Raw genomic sequence first — 23,945 nt, 5'->3', positions numbered from 1 at the left:
TCCTTACTCAGGAAGGGTCTGCTTCTCCCTCTGCTCCCTGCTTCTGAACATGAATTGTGTCTCTCTCTGAAATTACTAAATAAATCTTAAAAAAAAAAAGAATTCTTGTGGGCAATAGCAAGGTGGAGAAAGTAAAAACTAGTCCTGACATGGGGCCCCAGTTCCTGAAGAGTCCCAATGAGCATTTGTGTTTGACAGATACTTTAAGATTAACAAATGAGGGGCACCTGGGTGGCTCAGTGATTGAACATCTATCTGCCTTTGGCTCAGTTGTGATCCTGGGCTTCCAGCATTGAGTCCTACACCAGGCTCCCTGCAGGGAGCCTGTTTGCCCCTCTGCCTGGGTCTTGGCCTCTCTCTGCGTCTCTCATGAATAAATAAAAACTTTTAAAAATAATAATTTTTAGAAAATGAATTCTCTCTGGTATAGTTCTCACAATGCCTTTTCTCCTCAAGAAGGAGTTCCATATTTCTGAGACCCCTACCCATGGCAGGTTGCTGTGCTAGTAATAGGGGGTGGTGTTTTTGTTGAGATCTCTGCTTCTCCTATCTATCTTGATGTGACTCCTTCATCCTTTGTGGAACAGCTGTATATTCAGTTCAAGTTCTTTTCAGAGATAATTATTCAGTAAACAGCTGTAGATTTGCTGTATCCTGGGAAAAGGTTCTGTTCAGAATCCTCCTATCCTGCCATATTGAACCACCACCCTTTTTTGGGTTTGTTCTTAATCTTACTCATTAGAAACATACATTCTTGAGGTCAGGTACCTGGTGTCTCTGCTTTACCACCATAGTCCCTCAATATCAAGACCGTTCGTGGCACACAGCTTACATTCTTTGTCATGTGTATCAAATTAATAACTGACCAAATCCACATAAAATCATATAACTTCAGTTTGAATTCTTAAGTCGAGTAGCTCAAAGGAAATAAAAATGTGAGCCCAGGTAGGCCTCAATTATTACTAGTCATGGCCATGAAAGGGACTGGTACCTTTTTGTTATCCACAACTTTATGGACATAGATGGTGGCTTGAGTATATTCACGTAGGTCCCTCTGCTGTTGACACAATAAGCCCTCTCTGCATTCTGGACAGAGTTCTAAAAAACAAAACAGAAGTGGCTGAGGAATTAATTTCACAAAACCAAAAGTCTATAAACACACAGCAAAGTTACCAGTGAGTATTCAATAATTATTACTCTTATTTTCTATTATTGTTTTATTCCTTTGTATATAAAGAATACCAGTAAAGAAATTCATTTATTATCAACTAATGAACATACAAATAATAGGATGTCTAATACGTAATTCCAACCAGGGTATATGAGTTTGGACTCACACATGATCTTTAATTTTAAGTAGGGAAGACAACAGTGACATACTCTCCTTATGAAAAAACTTACTTGGTTCAGAAATATACTGTGTTTCTGAAGGGTTTACATCTCCCACTTCAGTTCTTATGATTTTAATTACATGATCCACGACAAAGAGCTTTTGTATCATCTGCCACTCACTGGGCCATATGAGAGCTATACTGTGCAAAAAAACACAACATGCCTTAAGACACATGGAAACTAAGACAACTAACATAATCCATTAGTCTCTTGAGAGCAATCCCAAGTTCCCAAGACCAATATTTAATACAGAAAGTTAAAGATGCATCATCCTCAATAACGAACAGTTTTCTTCATATAAGAGGGTGTTATAGCAGTGAAATGCAAGACTCAAGTTATAGGAATCAACATGGCTAAATCCCAAATATGAAAGTAAACTAAGTTGCAGAATGACAAATACTGTACGATGTCCATTTATAGCAAACATTTTTAATATGCAAAATATTACTTTTTAAGTAGTACTTTCTGGGCAGGATAACCCTCAAATTCAGACTCAGTTATTGTGAGAACATAGAGAAGAGGAGGAAGAGAAGATATATTAAGACTGAGGGGCCTTCAGTTTTATCTGAATTGTTTAACTTTTTAAATTAGCTGGCACATACATTTTTCTGAGTATTATAGATATTTTCCTGGTGTCTACCATTTACAACACTCCTTGCAAAGAGGAAGGAAGGGATAAAAAAGAGCTAATGGAGAACTTACAAGGAAAAATTAATGGTAAGCTTCCCTAAATTATGAGACAGTTATCAACATAAATCGTAAACACCCTACCTCTGAGCTTAGTCCCAAAGGAACTGTTACTTGTGTTCTTAATATTCACTGTTTATAAGCAATGTCAGAGAGAGTTTATATATTCTCTTACATAGTTTTCAATTATTTGAAAAGGTAAAATGGGAACATCAGGTGACTTTCAGATGTCAGCCCTTTTGGAAGCACTTGAACAGTGGGTGGCACAAATATTTTAACTTTAAGACCCCAGAATTGCAGATGACCATCTCACTGGCTCTGCTCTGCCGGCTGCAGGAAAAGCAAGTACGACAGAGAGCATGGTGATTACAGGATGCTGCAAAAGGTCCACAACTTGGATGAAGAAAACCAGGGCTCTGGGAAGGTAGAGACCAAGAGCAAAGCTGCCTTGGGCAGCTTCTAGCATTCTGTAGGGAAGAGGAGTTGGTTTTTTTTGTTTTTGTTTTTTAGAGAAGTGCTCACTCTAGCAGAGCTTATCAAAGGACAAACCCCACAATTCAGCAAAGGCTTAGATCCCGCACATACACTGTGTCAGATGCAAAATTACCATTCTAATTCACTAGATAAATCACAAGAGAAGAAACTCACAGTTTAGAATCTTCTTTGGTCATGGAAGCAAATGTAAACATGAGTCCCCCATGGGGGCACAGAAGAGCACTGTTTCCAACCGATGACACTGGACTACATCTTGTAGGTTTTCTACTCAAGTGAGACAAAGAGGAGCAATATTGCTTCACTACAGCAATCACTCAAGATGTTTAAGGTATTTTTAAATAATAGATATATTTAAAAGGATAGTCTAGTAGTTAAATGTGTTTTCTTAAGAACATTCATTTAATGTAAATAAAAGAAAGCTTTTAGTACATGCTTAAAAAGTAACCAAAGTTACTGTGATCAGAATCTGTAATTCTTAAAAATCCTAGTATAAACAACAATAAAAATGGAAAATTTGGAGCTCTACCTAACAAATTTACGCCATTCTTCTACGAAGAATTGTGACACAATGTAGAGGACATCCGTTTCCTGGAACAGAACCACACACAAATGCCCATTATCTCACTGTACCCTTAGCATAAATCTTTTAGGCAAAATGTTTTTTCATATACTATGATTCCCTTTATTCAAGTTTTATAAATTTAGCCCAAATATAGACCTCTGTCAAGAGGCCAAAGTCTAGAATAAATCCCCCAATTAGAAAACTAAACCATGAGAATCAGAGAGATGCTCTTGGTTGTTCTGCAATAGTTCACTGGGAATTTGGCAAGAACCTTCAAAACGTAAAATGTATTCATTCCATCCTCCTTTGTGAGGATCACTATACCTCTGGCCAGTTACTGAGACAGGGTCTGTTCTTGTCCTGAAACAGATTTGGAAGAGAAGTCTTTTGCTCATTTGCAATCATCTTATGTAAGGCTTCATTTTCTTCCCCTTCTCTTTCTAAAATCTGCAAGAGAATGAAACAAGAAGCAATCAGCCACCCCCTACCGACATTAAAGGACTTGCCCCCTCCCTACTCCTCCCTACAAAAGCACAATGTCAGTTCTCTGGGGGAAAGTCAATCCAGGGGGCGGCATGTGATTCCTACACAGGGCAGCTCAACATCCAGTACCTTGCACTGTGAACAGCATTCTCTGTAACTTGGAAACTCGGGAGCCTTTGGAAAATACTGCTGCAGTTTGCTCCAAGCCTCTTTAGAAACAAGTCTTCTTTCATTTTCAGATATGCATAACTCCCCTGAGTTAAAAAAAAATTTTTAAATAAATTAAAACTTCAACAAGGTTAGTATAGACCCTTCTAAAATTTTATTTCCTGTTCCTTTGAACTAAGAAAAAATGTATTCTTCTTTCCTATGATTATCTGTTTCCTTAGTTTCAAAAATGTCAAAACTTCACCTTTAAGGTTCTTAATTCTAAAGAAGCTAGCCATTGCCATAGGTCCTTAATCTACATCTGTGATTGAAAACCAAGCAATTAAAAATACAGGGGACTAGAGCCATGCACTTCCCATCTTTCTTCCTGCCACTGAAGGAAGCAATTAAAGGGGCTTCTGGGGATCCTAGTAACCTTTGCCAGGGCAGAGGTTGTTGTTCAAGGGCAATGTACCTCGAGTCACACTCAAAATGCCACACTTATCTACACGTTTTCTTTTGTCCCACCTGAGAGATAATTTTCAAGTTTGAGTCCAATCTTACCAGAATCATTGTTGTACATTATCAAAGTTTAATAAAGCAAGCTCCATTCAATCAGAAAACCATCTCGGAGTCAAAATCCAAATGGTTTCCTTGCTACAGCCCTCACCCCAATCCCTAAGGATCTTTAAAACTCCCAGGCCTGGATGCCCCGGTGGCTCAGTTAAGACTCTAACCTTTGGTTTTGGCTCAGGTCATGATCTCATGGGTCACTGGATTGAGCCCGAGTCAGGCTATTCACTCAAGCAGGGAGTCTGTGGGAAACTACCACCCCATGCTCGTTTTTTTTCTTCCTAAAGTAATTCTTTAAAAATGAATAAATAACTTAAATCATAAAAAAAATCCAAGAGGGAGAGAATATTAGTCAGGACCACTCTTGCTCTTTTCAGACCACAGCAATGCCCAAGCAGTGGTGACCACCATCTCATGGGCCCAACGCCAGTTTATAGTTTCATACTCACATCCAGCTTTCGGGGGTCCATCTCCCTTCTCTACCCTTCTCTCCCTTTATCCTTCTACTTGTTGTTTCAGCTGCTCCCAGTTGATAAATTAGTGAACTGTACTTATGTGCAGTTATTACCTTAAAAACCATCTCTAAGGTTTCAAGGCCATACATTTGTTTCTACCCCTTTAATTAAGAAAAATAAAGCCAGTAACTTTTCAAAATACCATATCATTTTTTACTTTATAGGTTCTATGTAATAAACAAACTGAGTGAAAAAAAAAATTGACATAATGAGTCCCTACTATAGTTTGTTTATGATGATGCTGGGATACAACCTCAGTTCTGTCTTGTTCAAATCCTCTAACCCCTCAAAAGGCACTGGCTTACCCTCTCTTTTTCAGCTTCGAATAATCACAAGATTACTTCGCTTTAGAAAAAATTATCAGAGAAAAACAGATCACACGGTAAAAATTAAATTTCTTTCTGAGTAGGCTGTTGACTTCAATTTCAGGAGGTCATGAAGACCTACTCCAATACGTCTATCCTCAGATACAAGCAGGGAACTTTTTTAAGGTTTATTGGATTACCAGACTCTAATTTATTGCATCTTTATGGTGAAATACAATGCCGCCGTAAACAAAGAGGACAGCGGATTTCCACAATCTGATTTAGAAAGAACTCCGAGGCAATTATAATTTTAAACTGGTTTTCTCCCCCCACCTCACCCTACCTAAAAATGACTGAAGAGTATATATGTGCTATCCCTGTATGTGCGTGGTACAGAAAAGGTATGTGAACAGAGGAAACAGTAACACAAACACACACACTTTAATAGGATTTGCTGTCACTAGGGATGTGTTGCCCTTGTTGTGATGAGAGGGTATTTTTACTAGCCTTAATGCTGGATGTATAAAAAGAAAAATATATTTCTGAAGTCAGAATCATTTTATTGCACTTTCACTGGTAAGAAACAAGGCTTTCCATTGTACTTTTTATCATGTTTCTAAATTTAGCATAACATTTTAAAAAACACGATGATTGAACATATCTGAAACTTTATATGATCTCATGATCATTAAATTTCACTTGTTGTATATTTTAGATGTGTATCCTGTAATTAGTATCACTTTCCTAACTTATAAAAGAAAAAAAGCCAATCACCTAAATTCATCTCCCAACACTCGATTGAATCAGTCATGAAAGATTAAATTCAAACAGTCCTGGAGAACCTAAACACAGCTATTCTTCTGCTAAACACAGAAATCTTGTAAACAAGGAGGTTAAATGTGTATAAATACCCTCATCCAAAAAAAAACTAGTTCAAACTATAATAAGGTGGGGAACAAAACCTCTGAAGAACACATAAAAACACAAAAACTGCCCAACGGCTAAGCAAACTGTATAATTAGAAAGGTTTAGGTGCACTTGGGTGGCTCAGTTAACTGTCTCATACCTGACTTCAGATCAGTCATGATCTCTGGGTCCTGGGATCTATAGTCCCATGGGGCATATAGTGGGGAATTAGTCTGTCCTCGGCAGGGAGTCTGCTTCACTCCCTCTGCCCCTCCCCGGCTCATTAGCGCACATTCTCTCTCTGTCTCTGTCTCTCTCTGCAATCAATACCAAAGTCTGTATCAGTAGTAAATCTCCCAATGCAGTATAATCTGATGATTATTTCACATAAATCTCTGATTAAATATACATAGGGCTTTATAGATACATTGGGATTTACTATGAAAACATCCAAATTGAAAATAAAGGTTTCCAGATAAAAATGACACTTTCAAACTGGAGTTTCAGTGCCTCCTCAAATACCATTAAACCTGAGTAAAGGGATTTTTAAAAAAGATTTTAGAGACTGTGCCAGTGGAAGGGGGAGGGACAGAAGGAGAGAATCCCAAGTAGACTCCCTGCCAGGGGCAGAGTCCAACAGTGTCTCTTATCTCACAACCCTGAGATCATGACCTGAACCAAAATCAAGAGTTGGGTGCTTGCTTACATGACAGAGCAACCCAGGTGCCCCCCAGAGGAAAGGGATTTTTTTTTTTTTAAATTTTTATTTATTTATGATAGTCACACAGAGAGAAAGAGAGAGAGGCAGAGACACAGGCAGAGGGAGAAGCAGGCTCCATGCACCGGGAGCCCGACGTGGGACTCGATCCCGGGTCTCCAGGATCACGCCCTGGGCCAAAGGCAGGCGCCAAACCGCTGCGCCACCCAGGGATCCCGAGGAAAGGGATTTTTAAAAATTTCTAAAATCATAACGATGAAAAAGACAACACAGAAGGAGCAATGCCAACAAAAATTTTTCAAACGTAGGAAGAAATGGATGAGACGGAAGAAAATGAATTTAAAATTAGCAAAAGTCAGGTAGTAACCAGATTTACTAAATTGCAGAACGGCCCCCACTAGCCCAGGAATTGGGAGCACACAAGTACAGAAGGGATTAAATCACAAGAGAATAGACCAAGTCTGTATTTAGGAGGCTGTTAAAATTCTCATTTCCTTTCTCTAGGCCCTCTAGATAACGGCCTCTCTAACCACAGAATACCACAGGCTTTTGCTGCCGACAGGTCACTTCAGGCCTCTGCGCCAGGGATGAATATGGTGCATAGATGAATATGGTCAGGAGCTGAGATTGAGTCAAGTACATGTTTCCACACAGAAGGGAGAGACTCCCAGGCACCCTGTCTCTCATGACCCCAGAGCACTTACAGCCCAGTCTGCACTTTCCAAGCAGGAAAATGGAAAATGTTCATGGAGAAATCTGAGTGGCCCAAGGGCAGGTAACAATAGGAACACCCCAGAGCAACGGGCCCGCCAGGGCACCCTAACAGCAAAAAGCTCAGCCTCAACAGCCTCTGCCACACACACGGCAGCCAAAGAGCATTCAACACAATGCATGAGGTAGAGTCTGCACCAAGGCAGACTGGGGTGAGATGTCACAATGCAGGAGACAAGAATCTTACATGTTGTCAGAAATGGAAGAAAAAATGTATTCTAAAAAGAATAGCTTTAGAGAAATGGTCTACTAAAACACAAAGCATTCCTTATGGTTTTTGAAAAAAAAAAATGGTTTCAAACAATTATATACCGAGGCTTTGAGAAACTCTTTAAAAATACTAAAGTGGAGGTGCCTGGCTGGCTCAGTTAATGGAACACGAGACTCTTGATCTCAAGGTCTTGGGTTCAAGCTCCATGTGACTGTACAAAATACAGGGAAAAATGATAATAAAATACAAGATAAAGTACAGCCACTAAGTTAAGATCAAGCTAAAGCACTAAAAAACAGCTCATGCTCAAGTTTTCTGCTGAGGAGCGCAGCTCAAATTCTGAAACCACATTCAGCTCTGCCATGCTTTTTGTCCCAATTGTAATACTGAAATGACAAGATGATACAAGAGGTGGGAAGACAGCATAAGTCAGTGAGGTAAGGAGTAAGATGACAATCTAACACTATTTCAAGCAGCCTCTAAATAGTCACCAGGAAACTCAACATTGTGCCACAGAATCCTCAACTCTCAAAAGGGAGGAATATACCTCACTGTCTATAGCATGCTATGACAGGTAAGGAAAACAAAAAACAAAACAAAACAAAAAAGGTATGAAAGCATCATGAGAAAACCTGATCCACTTTTGGCTAGTCACTTTACCTTCTTGTACCTACTCGATCTGTCCACCGCTCAAGTTCATGTATTCTGTGTGGACTTCTCTTGTGCGCTACTACTGGGGGGGGGGGGGGGAGTGAAGTGACAGGAAGGACACATGAGGTTGGGACCAACAGAGACCCAAATCCACATCCCACCATGATCCCTCCTACCACTGTATGGCCAGTAGGCAAGCAAGCTCAGTCACTCAACTAATAAGCTGAAGACAGTGGAGTCATGTCCCAAAGATCAGTATACAAGTACCACTCCAGTGAGAGCTATTATCACTACTGACCTCAAGGACTAATGATCTAAAAGGACTAGTGTGCATGAGGGTAGGTGTGAGATACGATGCACAGTTAGTAATTAACTAGTGAAATAAGAATTGGATACAGTAGGGGAGATGGGGATTTAAACAGTTACATGGCTTTGAGATGTAGATGCCTGTTTGACTTGCAGAGCACAAACAGAATGGAAAAACATGTCACATATACGATGATTCCCCTGCAAAGTTACTTATTAGAAGTCAGCACTCCAACACAAATAAGAAATACATAAACAATATATAGGATTAATAAACAACCAGACTTTATTAAGAGTACGCAGCACAAAGTAGCTGGTCAATAAATGCCTAAGAAGTGAAACAAGAAATAACCCTGATAATATTAAGAAATATGTAAACAATATTCTGAAAATGCTTTTCTTATATTAACTGAACAAAACTGACATAAGTCATATATATTATACATTATATTAAAATACATTGTATATATCTTTCTAATATATTAACTGAAAAAAACTGAAATAAGTCAAATAAAGACTCAGTCATGAGACATAATTGAAATTCTTGCTTTTAAACACAGTCCTTCAATATGGCAAGTGACAAAAAGTTTCTTCTCTAAATATCAAAATATCCTATTTAAACTTTTTTTGCAAGGAAAGACAAAAAGATATGTGAGACACTGGAATGAAAACCGGCATTAAGCAGCTAACTGTTAAAAAGGATAAGAGAACAAACTTTAAAATTCAAGCACAGTTAAGAAAAGTGGATACTCCACATGGCGACCATATCAGGGCCCAATCCCTAAGAAACACATTAAACAATGAACAAAACATTTATGATATGCCAAAGTCAGACTGGCAAACTTTGAAAAAAAAAAATGCTTCTAGCTTACCATGTGGACAAAGAATGTCTTCATTAAAATTTAATTCCTCCTCCTCTTCTTTCCTTTCTTCTTTTGATTCATCTAATCAAAAGAAATACAGATGAATAATAGCCACTCTAGCTGTTGTATTTGAAGTTCAAAGTAGCAGAGACACTACAGTGCATAATTTTGACCAAAGAAAACTTAAAAACATTCTAAAAATTAGACCCACGTGATTCCTATTCTCCTGCTAGGAAGTGTTATATTTCTTTCCCTTAAAAGGAAAGAAAAATACTCGAATGGCAAGCTTTACTTTTTCAAGATGTAGATTATGCAAGAAAATGTTCCTTTCGTCTAATTGAAAAATACATCTCCTTCCATTAATTCTAGTCAAGCTATTCAGAATACAGGATCATAAACCAAGTTAATCATCTACATGTCATGTCATTTTCACCCACTGATTCTTTTAAGGGTTGAACAGAAAGCTTCAGAAAAAAACTATTGAGAAATAAGGACTTAACCTTTAACATGGAACATGTATATTAAGAATTCTTAAAACTTCCCGTTAAAATTTCTTTTCCAATATCCACTTTTCCTATTTGTCTACACTGTGTCACCATGAATTTGTAGTTGTATATGCCAGGAAAACAATCAAATGAAAGCCTTAAGTCTAAGGAGAGTAGAATAGTTATCATGGTTTCAGTTTAAGCACATAAGATATTTTGTTTTGTTTTTTTTTTCACATAAGATATTTTGAATACACTTAATAGAACATTTAAAGAATACTACTAATCATTACAAAGCTAAAGTAGAAAACCAAGCAAAGAATGGATATGCTCATATACATAAATACAACTTTTAAAAAAGTTTAACTTTAAAACTTTAAAAAAAGTTTTTTAAAAAAAAGTTTAAAAAAAGTTTTTTTCATAAATACAACTTCTCAAATAAACAACCATGGTTGATCGATGATTTTGAAAGGCAAAGCCTTGCCAGTAAGTCATTTTTCACGTCAGAATAGTTAAAACTGATGTGAAAAGGATACTCTTTATGTTGGCAAAAGCATACAATAAGAAAACCCCAATATGCCTTCTGGAAAAAACCAATACGTGTCAGGACATAAATAGGTTGAATTGTGTGATCCAAAAATTCTTGGAATTTTACGCAAAGAGCTGATACAAGCTTAAGAATATGCTCACTTTATCTTTTCTTATCTAATAACTGAACAAAACTGAAAAGAATCAGTTAAATATAATACCTCCATATGCTGAAATATAGCCACTAAATAAAAAGAACTATTTATTCTAACAGAAAAATGTACAACTGCATCTATAGGAGTACCGTTATTTCAAAAAAACAACCCTATTTATAGTGATTAAATCTGGTGGAAAGCCTGAAGATTTTACTTTGTTGTTACCTCTATACTGATTTAGGCTCTTACAATCTCTGAATGGTGGAAGGGAGAGAAGAGAACCATATACCTCTCAAAGCAACATGAAAACTACTTTCAAACTACTTTCAAGCTACGCCAACATCAAAATACTTTCTACTACGGAGCTGACTTTATTGAAAAGGAAGGGTTGCGGCGCCTGGATGGCTTAGTGGTTGATCATCTCCCTCGGGCTCAGGGTCCAGGTTAACTTAGGGAGCCTGCTTCTCCCTCTTCCTATGAATCTGCCTCTGTGTGTCTCTCATAAGTAAACACAATCTTTAAAAGTGAGGTGGAGGATCATTGGGGTGCCTGCCCCGCTCATCTGACGGAGCATGCAACTCAGTCTCAGGGTTGTCATTTTGAGCCCCATGTGTTGGGTATAGAGATTACTTGGGCTTTTATTTAAAAGGTGGGGGGGGGGGCACTAATACATAAAGCAGCTTAAAACAGCACCAAGTAAGCATTTAGAAGGGTCATATGACGCAATGTGTTAAACATTTATTTTTTAAATGATTGGTCAGTAACACTGCAACTAACATGATGTCTGTGAATTGAGCAGCACAGCAAGTTTTTTTTTTTTTTTTTTTAAAGATTTTATTTATTCATGAGAGACAGAGAGAAACAGACACAGGCAGAGGGAGAAGCAGGCTCCATGCAGGGAGCCCGACATGGGACTCGATCCCGGGTCTCCAAGATCACACCCTGGGCTGAAGGTGGTGCTAAATCGCTGAGCCACCTGGGCTGCCCACAGCGCTCTTCAAATTTAAAAACGTTGAAAATCACAGCATAAAACAAATAGTGGATTCAGACTTTATATTTTCTTAACAATTGTCAAATTACTGTGTTGTACAACTGATACTAACTTGATATTGTATGTTAATTATTCTTCAGAAAATAACTATAGTACATTTATTAAAATAAAATACCGGGGATCCCTGGGTGGCTCAGCAGTTTAGAGCCTGCCTTCGGCCCAGGGTGTGATCCTGAAGTGCTGGGATCAAGTCTCACATCAGGCTCCCTGCGTGGAGCCTGCTTCTCCCTCTGTCTTTGTCTCTGCCTCTCTGTCTTTTATGTCTCTCACGAATAAATAAAATTAGAAAAATTAATAGGGACGCCTGGGTGGTTCAGTGGTTGAATGTCTGCTTTGGCTCAGGGCATGATCCCAAGGTCCTGGGATTGAGTCCCACATAGGGCTCCCCATAGAGAGCCTGCTTTTTCCTCTGCCTCTGTGTCTCTCCTGAATAAATAAAATCTTAAAATATATACACACACAGACACACAATATTAAAAGGTAGTAATCTGGGGAGAGCCAAACCATGAACATTCAGAATATTTCAGTAAGTAATATGTGTGTGTGTAGATTTTTGAATAAGAAAATTAGGTGAAAACAGCAGCTAAATAGACTGATCAAACCACTAGCTTCCATTTTAAACCTACAAATAATTTTAGAGCCCTAATTTTCACTGTATCTTTAAAACAATGATTATAATATTCAATTTAGTAGTTGACCTATATGCACATAATTTCCTAGCTTCAGAAAATTCCAAAGAATTTATAATCTAAATGTTATTCATAAGCTGCCTTCTCTCCTAGATGAACAATGCAGGACAGGCTCCATTTTTTCTGACAAAGGCGGCTTTTCAGTGTTGCGGATAATCTTTAACCAAACACACTAAGCTGACAATATACCGTGTAACTGGCAGCAGACTCACCTTAAAAATTTTTAGCCTAGAGCAGAATTAAACAGAATTTTGGACGTGATGAACTAGAGACTGAGCAAAACGGATGCCAGGGTCAAAGGAATTCATTTGTGTGCCTGCGGACCCCTTGCTCAATTTCAAGAACTTAAAAATCTTATTTGTTCAGACATATGTGGGAGCTTTAATAAAAATGGCCTTTGAAATTGCACAGATGGGAATTCTGCGGCACAGAATTGACCAGACATGACCAAACACACAGGCATTACATGTTACCTTTACTCAATGTGTTGCCGTTCATTTTCCCGTTGCTTTGGTCTACATCACCATCTTGTTCATCTAACTGTTCAAGAGCGAGCTGGCGCCAACTGCGCAGGGAGGATTTCCCCACCCAAAATCCATCATTGCTGTGGAATAGAGACCGTGTGAAATCATTTCCTAATACCTACTCTACCCTTCTTAACTTGTAAAGCCCACAACTACAATGAAATAGAAACATTCAATAACTGCTACTGTGCACACAATTTTTAACCCACTCCCTCTTTGGGGCCATTTTTACTCTTCACTACTGAAATGTGGGTATCTCAGATTCTTTTCCCATCCCAAATCTTATCCTATTTCCTAAATTACATTCATGCCAAACACAACTCAATGGGCTACTTTCTTTCAGCTGACTGCTGTTCCTAATGACATACAGCTGTGCCTTCATGCAGACAGGTCCTCACATACATAGATCCATGCCTATATACAAACATACATTTAAGGAGTCATGAGGCTGTTTGCAGAATGATCAAAAAGCAGTGAACTTAATTGATCTTTATTTGGAAAATATAAAATGTGGGACGCCTGAGTGGCTCAGTGGTTGAGCGTCTGCCATTGGCTCAGGGCATGATCCTGAGGTCCAGGATCGAGTCCCACATCAAGTCCCTTGGAGGGAGCCTGCTTCTCCCTCTGCCTCTGTGTGTTTCTCACAAATAAATAAATAAAATCTTAAAATTATATTCATATACAGTGGTGCTTGACATACCTCAAGTATGCTGGGTATTTATGCCAAGGATGCTCCCCTGGATACCATTTGTTAACATACTTCAGCCTTTCTAAAGGGGACACCCCTATGCCAGAACACAAACTAACGTGCAGCCCTGGTCGGAAGCATACCTCTGCTTCTAATTATGGAAGGAATACAGTCACAAAGGCTGGGTGACTCGGCTTTCTTCATCTTTGCCACAGTGGCAATCACTGCAAAAATCTAACCTTCCTGTAGTGCGTGTCATTAATCTTTCTTTGAAAAACGCTAACTCCTTTGTCATTTGGTTACTAGCTCTTGCAACCATTTCAGTTTATCATCAACAGTATACACTGTGTAACATACCCCTTTACTGTTGCTTTTAGTAGATTATTAACAGTTTTATAATCTTCATTTAGTTGGCTCTTGAGACGCAACACACGACAGCGCTCTACCACACACTCCTTACACAGGGCTTTCACTAGAGGGGAGAGAGGAGAGCAAATGAAGTTCCTGCACACAGATTACCTGTGACAAAACTGTTAGAAGTTCACAGAACACAGATTTCTAAACCAAAGTCACAAGTTTTAACAAAACAGAAAACTGGTATACATCCTAATTTATTTAATGATACCAATTGCAAGACATCAATACTGCTATCTGCATAAAGAACAATGAGAGGTGAAATGTCATAATATGCTAAAATTGCTTATGCCTCAGGTATAGTGTTTTACAGGGTTTAGATGCATATTGTGCAAGATTAGAGTTCAATAATTAAGGCTCTAAGGTGGGGGAGTCTAAAAATAATGTTAATTGAAATCTTCTTAAGAGTATCACATATTGGAACAGTTCAAAGCACAGTACTATCCACTGTGGGCCAATTTAAAACTCAGTTGTAGGAATCATATGCAATGTGATTCTTTGAAAGATTTTTATCTCTACTTAATTGATCAAGAATCAAAAACAAATTTAGAAAGCAAAGTTCCAAATGTGTTTAAGAGAAGGCCTGGATCATACAGTTAAACGCCAGTATTTATGCAGTACAATGTACTTTCAGAAAACAAGATTTAATTTAGGAAAAGATAGGAGGGTGACAGCACCTATAGACTCACCTATAGATTGGAGGTGGGGCTTGTGCTATCAGTTGCTCATTAAAAAGAAAAAGGTTTTGAGGAAAGAAAACCAGAACCAAAGAGACTATGGATACTGGGTGGTATTATATAGCTCTATATTCAAAGTAGAATCAAGTAGCTTCCTTTTATAAGCTAGGTAACAATCTACAATACATGTGCAATTGACCAGACCAAGGTTCAAGTATTTTTTGTTGTTGCTCATGTACTTTGAAGTTTACTGCACAAAGTAACAAAATACTACCATATGGTTTTCTCAAAAGAAGAAAATTGTCTACTTGGAGAGGGGAAAATAAAAAAACACCAAAATGGAACAAAAATTGGTGTATAATGCTACATAACTTCTTTCCTTAGCAAATCCTCTCTGCAAAGTATGCAGAACATTTGGTCTGGCTGGCAGTTTGGTTCAGTCAATTAGAGACTTCAGGGTGAGGACTTGACATGTTACTTAGTAAGCAGAGAAGACACCCAGAATTACCAGTAAGTCTTGGTCCTCCCCCATAACGACTGTAGAAAATGTCTGCTGCATATTCAGATATTCTCTTCATAATTGAGATCTTGTCAGGATGAAGCTTGTCATGGGAACACAGGCAGGCATGATTATCGATAGGCTTGGTGGGTGTCGATTCATCCAACCACTTTTGTAGCCACTCCAGAGACACAAACTCATAGGGCTCTGAGCAAGAAAGCAAATTAAAGAGTCTATGTATTTTTACAGATTTATGACTCAGCGATACATTCAGTTTCCTAAACAATGCAAAATGTCCAAAGTTAGCACAATCAGACGAATCGCTGTTCGGGGAAAATGTTTCAGGAGTACAACAAAGCTCCATGTAACTACCCCTTTTCTGGTTTAAGGAGCAGTGCACGATAGGGACGAGACTGTACAGTGCCCTATGAGATCGGCTGGTATTATTAACCACATTCTACAAAAGAGGCATCCACAGAGAGAAGTGTCTTGCTTGACAGCACAGCAGAGCTCTGATCAGGACACCCACGACCGTTAACTCCGAGCCATGCTCCACAATGGCTTGCAAATCACATAACCTCTTTCCCTATTATGCTTTTTCATAAATGATTTTCATAAACACTTTTCACGGATTATGTGATACACATCTGGAAATGAAAATGAAAATTCTTGAGTTCCAAGTTAGAATTTAACCTCATCGGTGAAATCATATTTTTATAAGCCAGTATCAACCGCTGAACGTTTTTTCATCCAAGTTAATAATCATGTCAATTAAAACGTATTTGATTTCCCCACCCCAATCTGTATCATGAGCTATTCATTACATTGTTATTTCAAGAAAGTAAGGTATTTAAAACAAATTTCAGGAAGAAGTACAGTATAATTGTTATTGATTTTGAAGTTGCAAAAATTAAGACAAAACCAAGCCACCTCAAATTGAGTTTTCATTTGGGAAAACAGTCCCAGAGTTCCCTAAAAGTCAAAATTAAAGACAAAGGGCCAGCTTTGATTACTTACAAAGATCTCCAGTGAGTCCCAGCATAAAACATAGAAGAAAACATACAGAGATTGAATTTACGTATTTGTATTATGTACTACTTCTGATGAGATCTGAGGGATAGACAATTCAAATCAAAGCCCATTTTGATCACTTTTATACTACACGTCCAAAAAGCTAATTTCCATTTTTAGTTTGAAACATTTCAATTTTTACAATAACAAAATTCAGCATAGTCACATCCCTTATTTGTGCTAAGACTGTACATTGTCAATTGAAAGCCTTCAGAGTGGTCAGCCCTAATAAAGCTGCAGAGGAAGAGCTCATGACTGCAAGTTGAGACCAAGGTCTAATCCAAGTTCTGCCACCAAGAAACTGAACTTGAGCAAGTCACTTAAACTCTCTATGCTTCAGGTCTTTAATTTGTAAAATGAAGGTAATAATACCTGCCTTCTACCTACCTCACAGGGATGTTGTTGAATGTAAAAGATAAGATATGTGAAGCATTTTGAGCTTTTTGGAAGAAAAGAGATATAGAAAAGTTAATCATACATTCACATAATATATAAAGAGGAGACCTTAAGATTCAGTATAGGTAACATGGTAATGGCACTTTACAATATATAATGGTGTGGGGTTAAATTCAAAATACCTCCCAATTTTATTTGCCATTCATCAAGTTTAATCTGCCAGGGATAGAGTACACTGTGTATCTTATGAAAAGATAAACGATCTCTATCCAAGAAAGGAAAATCAGAGTTTTAGCATTACCTAATATCTTCCCAAATACAGTCACATAGATTAAAATTGTTATTAACCTAAAGGCCATCAAAAGAGGCAAAACAGAACTGCGACAAGGAGCAACATTCAAGAATGATTCAGCAGGTGTTCTCATTTCCCCAAGAACCTGGGAATGGGAGCAGAACCGACAACACCTGCCATTGCTAACTGAAAGAAAAAGCAGTAAGGACCCTGACTCTTACAAGAAAAGGAACCTAAGAAAACTGCAAATGCACAAAAGCAAGGGCTGGGCTGTCTGCTGGAATTCAAATCCTCGGGTGGCTATGCCTGACAACAATGAAGCTTAAGGCAGTCTGTTCCACGCAACATTTTCCAATCCCCTACTAGTGTGCCACAGAAAACTTCCAAGTTAAGCTTATTTGGGCTTTGAGCAATTTCATAGGAATTAAATGTTAAGATACAAGATAGGAAAAATCATGTTTGATTTTATAGTAAGAGGAGAAAGACAGCAGAGAGCAGGCCTGGGATTCTGATGTAATACCATACATATTACTTATTTTGCCATATTTCTAAATTCAGGGTGCCAGTTTTAGTGTGCTGGAGGACGAGTTACTGTGATCACACAGGTCTGTCTCCATTTTTCAATCTCCATTACTGTAAAGAGTTATGTCAATCTCTGACAAGAGTTTCCCCGAGTATCAGGATTGAGCTCAAGGCTCAACAGTTAAGGCAGATCTGCTGAATAGTTTTTACACTACAGATGTTACTGGTCTAGAGATAGACTCATGGCAGGTTCTCTAAGACATGTGATCCTGTAAATCACCTGAGCACTGCCTTCTGAAGGCATGAGTAATGAACACCGCAAAGGAATGAGAACTCTATTCACAAATTTGGAGATATCAAAGGGTAAAATATCCCAGCATTTGGTAAAACAGGAAAGCATGTTAAAATATTTATTAAGGAAAATGTACATTTTGATTAAAAGTTACTTGTAACTTTTTAAATGCCTGGATTGAACATAAGGAATTTACTTTGGTGAAGTTTTGAAAACGTAGAAAGACTGTGGCATCAAAAATACTTTCAACACTCCACCTATAGATAATTTAAGATTTAGAGAAAATTCATTTCAATAAAAAAGGCTAAAAGTGTTTGTGTTCCCTATGAGGCCTATATTTTAGGGTAAGTGAGTCTGCTTTAAATATGTTCACAAACACAGGTAAGGTTTAGAAAACGCATCACAAAGACTTGGATTGGCAGCACAAAACCTTCTTTATCTACTTTGGGATTTTTCAACATCTTGGCATAACAGATTTTCTATTTAAGTTTACTTCAAATGGGAAAAAAATTGTAAGTTCATAGTTGGTAAAAGTATTGCTAACAAAGAGACATAAGCACAGGTTCTTATAGACTGAGTAAAAAAGCTAAGGTGGCCCAAGTATGTGTTAATCTGAAACATTACATATTTGGGCCATGCCCTAGTCTTAAAGAGTGGTTCAAAAACAGCATTTTAATGTTAGATTCAGTAAGTCCCTTCCTCTAGTTCAGTGAATGCAGGAAAACTGGGAATACAGTTCAAAAAATAGATTTCTGGGTCTCAACTCCTTTTAATAAATTTGGAGATTTGAATCATACTCATTTCCAAATCATTTCCGGTAAGGTCAGTCTAATTTTTTAGAATAACCCCACACCTTAGGACAGAGTGACACTAACAGGTTATAAAAAAGATCAAAATGAAGTAAGATATCGTTCAGAAAGAACTGTTAAGACCTATTCTTACATATTTAGCAATTTATACTCGTATCAGTAATTGATAATATGAAATAGACAAAACAAGTACAGTTATGCTTGAGTATTTATTTTCTAAAATTAGGATTAAATTGCCTCTTTAGGCAGGAATTGGGCATGGGGATTTCTGTCTTTGAAACGAAAAAGACAGCAGTGTATCATTACTAATGGCCTAGCAACCTTGAAATGGTGGGGTTTTCTCTAAGGCCCTAGGTAAACTTGAATAAACACACGGTAACGGGATGAGCTGGCTCATGTGGGATAATTCTTAAGAAATTAGGTGTCAGCAGTAAACTCTCCTATTCTTAGCATAATATTTGATGTTAAATTTCAAATTAGGGTAATAGTATCATAAAAATAGAATTCATAGAAAACAATGCCTGTTAATACTGTTAGGGCACAAAGTGCAGAAGGAAACAACATAGTGAGCTGCTTCCATAATCCATCAGATTTTTCCTTAAGAACAAATATCTCACAAAATAAAAACATCTATCGGACTCACATATACATAGAGTGCTGACCTAAACCTTGTAATTTATTAAGAGCTTCCCGTTTTTAAAAGTACATGAAAATGAAAATTATATGGAATGCTACACATCAAATTATTGCTGGTTTACACAATACTTTTGTAGTGCTTGAGCTGGCATTAAGTGGATTATAAGAAAGGGTGGGAGAAAGTTTGTTCATATACATCTGTGAACATGAAAGAAAAAAGGCACATCATGGCAACAGTGCTGTCCCAGAATATCTTACAGACCAGCTCCAGCAGGTAACCTTTGGTACAGCTCCTTAACCTCTTCATGTTTTGCTTTTCCTTTGTCCACACTTTGCTTGCGCATCTCGGCCATTTCAATACACCACTCTTCAAACTTGGAATTATCCCGATCTACCAGCTCTTGAAGAAAGGCTATTCAACACAAAGAAAGAAAATAACGTCTTCCTGTTTTCAAAAACACAACCATGCCAATCTCTGAGTTATACCAAAGACTGGCTAGGATTGTGGTGGCAACTTTCTCCTGAAGACTCCCTTTCAGGGACAGACCTCCACCCTGAAGGCAAAAATAAAACTGAAAAAACAGCCACTAGAACAATACCGGGTGATGTCCGACCTGGTTCTCCATGATGTCACCAGCCAACTGGAGCCATCAAATGGCTTAGGAATACCACTCAAAAGAGGAAGCCACAGAGCAAAGAGCAGTATTAGGTAAAATACCAACGAAGATCGCCTTTAGGCCAGTAGTAACTCTATTAGGCTCCACACCCATGGTGGGGCTCAAACTCACGACCATGAGATCAAGAGTCACATGCCCTACCACCTGAGCCAGCAAGGTACCCTGCAACTATTCCTTGAAAAAAATATCTATAAAATTAAAAGTGGCTAAAATACATTTGTATGCTTTATAAATAAAACCAAATGGCTCTTTAAAATACATGTTTTGATTACCTACAGAATTTTAAAAATATTTTTGCTTTTCTTTAGGAGGGGACAGTGGAACAGTTCTGTTAAGCCTCCATTATTTTAATTCTACTGTATTTGCCTTATGTAATCTTGGAAAATTGCTTACCTGGTACCTGAACAGTTGTGTTAGGTTTTTCTTGAGTTTGTAATCTATACACCAACATGTACGCATTTCGAGAGCAATGAGTTCCTTTGCCACACTTGGGTTTACGTGTCTGGGACTTAGAAGGCTCTGCTGAGGTCGAGAAATAAAATAAATTAGAATGCCTATAGTCCACTCATGCTTTTGTTGGGGAGGGACAAGAGGAAGGCCAGAGAACATAATTCCTACAATACACATTTAAGATACTAATTCACTTAACTATTTTTTAAGTAGGGACCCACACCCAGTGTGAAGCCCAGCTCGGAGCTTCCACTCATGACCCTGAGATCAAGACCTGAGCCTAGATCAAGTCAGACGCCCAACCAACGGATCAACCCAAGCACCCCACATTCAAGTTATGTTATGAGGGATCTAAAACACCAAAAGGTAATACAAATTCAGGAGGCCCATTAGATGTCTGAATATTTGAACAGGTTTAGTACCCTAACTCCATTGTGTGCCATAATACGTTTTTAAAAGATGTTACGAAAGTACTATTTTTCACAAAAACAAGGCTAGAAACAGAAAAAAGGTATTACTGATCCATGTATTTCTATGTTGGTCTTAAATTATAAAAATAAATACAGATTATTATAGAAATAAACCTGATGGTTCCCAGAATAGAGCAGAGAGGCAGATGGGTTAAATGGGTGTTGAGGATTAAAGAGTGCATTGGTGTGATGAGTATTGGGTTTCATATGGAAGTGGTGAATCACTATATCGTGCACCTGAAACTAATAACACAATCAACTGGAATTAAAATAAAAATTTAATAATTCTTAAAATTTAGATTTAATTGCCCAAACAAAATGGCATGTTCAATAAAGTGAAATGCTAATGACCATAAAGATCAGTCACTAATATCTATGAATTCAGTAGCAAGTAGACATGTTAAGTGTTTCCATGTCAAGTCTGTCCTTGAATGTGATCTTCAAAATGGTGCTGTGTATCCCAGAGTAACTTGTGAGGAGAGGAGTTCCTACTTAGTTCTGGGGAAATCAAGGACCAGACCCCCTTCGATTCAATAAGTTCTTTTCTAAAATCCATCTGCCTCAAGGGTGAGATTCCACTCATGTTTTGTGCCTTTCTCAGTCATCTGCCCAGTTTACAAAAAAAAGATATAACCTCTCACCCAGAAAATAAAGGTTTTTGCTGTGTCATTAGAAGAAATATTTCCAATAAATTTTTTTGCTTTATGTTTAAATCAAGTCTATTAACATATTTATATTGGTTGATTATGTGGTGGTATTTATAAATTTTTTAAAAAGCTCAATCCAAAAAAACTAGTTAGAGATTTCTGGTTACAGACATCCTCAGTACATTCCATAAGAACAAAATCCCATATGGTCAGTTATAGTGGAAATACTACCAAGGAAGAAAGGGCAACAGTTAATAATGTCCTGCTCTAAAGAAAGACCCATCTATGTGTCTCTGAAAAGTTGGTACTGACTCTAATTTCATTTGGATGTCCTTAAAAAGAGTTATGCTTTAATAGTTTTCCTATTTAAGTCAGAAATCACATTATTTGTAGCTAAAATTATGATTTTTAAAAAAAATTGGATTTTAAAGTGCAAGGAGGGGCAACCTTGATGGCTCAGTCAGATGGCTAAGCATCTGACTCTTGGTTTCAGCTCAGGTCATGGTCTCAGTGTTCTAAGGTTGAGCCTGACACTGAGCCAGGTAGAGTGCAGAGCTTGCTTAGAATTCTCTCTTACTCTCCACTTGTGTATGCACACGCAAGGAACTCAAATTTGTTCAGTATTCTTTAGAGAACACAGGAGTAAAAAGTTTGAAGACTACCGTGGACTTAAAAATGCATGAGCATGTACAGTGAAGAGGAGGTCAGGCATTTCAAACTAAAATGTACTAAGATTTACCATGTTTAATATTTTTTAAAAGAGTTTTTATGAAGAAAGCAGGCATGCGCAAGCAGGGGGAGGAGCAAAGGGCAGACTCCATGCCGAACAGAGTCCCATGTGGAGCTTGATCTCACCCCTGAGATCGTTACCTGAGCTGAAACCAGGAATTGTACTCTCAACTGAATGAGCCATACAAGCCCAACATGTTCAATACTTTGTGTAAGATGGAATATAAAACAATTCAAAGTGCATGATAGAATACAAGAATAAAAGACTTACAGAATTTAATGAACAAGGATTTTCTATTTTTGGTAAGAAAACGAAAGATAACACTTATAGTGTATGTTGCATACAGCATAAGAGCCATTAAAAGTATGGAATGGGATCCTGATAGGGTGATAGGGAGTCTCTTTCTCCTGAACTGTTTTAAAATTTAGGACTATCTATATGTAGAAGATAAGACCACCTTAGCAATGCTTTTAATCCTATAGTAAACCTCAGTAGAGAAGACCTAAAGACACATCTGTTTTCTTCTGAGAAATAGTCTAATAAAGATATATATAAGAAAATGCTAAGAACCTGATTATTAATGAGGAAATAACATTGCTGAATATCTATAAACACCTAATCATGATTTAAAAATACAAACTCTCTATAAATTACAATACGGTCTCACTTAAACATCTGTGGAAAGGTTCCCTTATACACATCAAAAGCCAACTCCAAAGGCCATGCTCCTCCCTGAAACCTTGGGAAAGTAGCTCTGATGCATCAAGAACACTGGCAGAAGACACATACCTGTTCCCATTCCTTTTCTCTTATTTAGGCCCCACAGTCCAAACCTTACCCAAAAATCAAAGCATGGTAATAAAGTGAAAAGAAGCTCAGCTGAAATAGCTCTTACTTGCGTATTCGTTCTTTAGGGAGTAAGTGGGTACTCTGGCTCAAGAACATGGAGAACAGATATTCAAATACTCCTAAGGGTAGACCTCAACACTCCCCAGATACATTGCTCACATTTGAGGGATGGGGTATGATACTTAGCAAGGAGGAGTAGGCACTATTCTAAGAGCAAAGGACTCCTGCTAAATTATTTCCTCAAAGTATATTTTCTAACTCAAAGAAAAGGATTACAAATCCTACTATGTTAAATCTACTGCTCTGTTCATTTTACACCTAAAATCCACTATCCTCTCCCCATCCCATCCATAATTAAACTGGTAATTGAGTATTTGCCTTTAAACTGCATTGAACTATTACAAAAATCATCTCTGGGAGAAAAATTCCTTAAGATGTTTTTTATGTGATTAAGAAATGCAAATATCCTTGATAACCCATAACAATCTTGGGCCCTAAGTATTTAGTACCAAGATTTCCATTAAGAAAAATTTATATTTTAAAAGGGCACTCACAACTTAAAGGTTTTACCTAGATCTTCCTCAATCCCTAGTTGTAATTTCTTCCCTTCCATCTTTTCTATGTCTTCGTCATTAAACTTATACCATTCACCGGACTGTGGATCTTTCACATGGGCAATGTAGTGGCCAGAATAAGCACTCACTCCTCTGTGTATGAGGACTGCACTGAGTTCATACACATAGGACCCACCTGGAAAAGAAAAAGGGATAAAGTGAAAGATGGTTTGCAGAACAATATTTCTTCTTATA

General features: G+C 37.8%; 1 protein-coding gene across 5 annotated transcripts in view; it reads right to left on the bottom strand.

Annotated features, from left to right (window-relative positions):
• USP48 (ubiquitin specific peptidase 48) overlaps positions 1-23,945 on the bottom strand; it is an 84,046-nt gene that overhangs the window by 19,036 nt on the left and 41,065 nt on the right. For 2 of the 5 annotated variants that reach the window (XM_072827941.1, XM_072827938.1), the window contains exons 9-21: positions 23,707-23,886; positions 20,384-20,512; positions 19,576-19,725; positions 15,305-15,502; positions 14,063-14,177; positions 12,967-13,097; positions 9,595-9,666; positions 3,749-3,873; positions 3,461-3,583; positions 3,101-3,162; positions 2,728-2,838; positions 1,402-1,532; positions 992-1,098 (exon numbers count right to left, since the gene is read on the bottom strand). In XM_072827941.1, coding sequence (XP_072684042.1) covers positions 992-1,098; positions 1,402-1,532; positions 2,728-2,838; positions 3,101-3,162; positions 3,461-3,583; positions 3,749-3,873; positions 9,595-9,666; positions 12,967-13,097; positions 14,063-14,177; positions 15,305-15,502; positions 19,576-19,725; positions 20,384-20,512; positions 23,707-23,886 — 1,634 coding nt within the window. The remainder of the gene's footprint in view (positions 1-991; positions 1,099-1,401; positions 1,533-2,727; positions 2,839-3,100; positions 3,163-3,460; positions 3,584-3,748; positions 3,874-9,594; positions 9,667-12,966; positions 13,098-14,062; positions 14,178-15,304; positions 15,503-19,575; positions 19,726-20,383; positions 20,513-23,706; positions 23,887-23,945) is intronic. The other 3 variants (XM_072827942.1, XM_072827940.1, XM_072827943.1) reach the window with 2 other exon arrangements.

Source organism: Canis lupus, chromosome 5, assembly GCF_048164855.1.
Source record: "Canis lupus baileyi chromosome 5, mCanLup2.hap1, whole genome shotgun sequence".
Taxonomy (NCBI): domain Eukaryota; kingdom Metazoa; phylum Chordata; class Mammalia; order Carnivora; family Canidae; genus Canis; species Canis lupus.
This window is presented reverse-complemented; position numbering and strand designations above follow the sequence as displayed.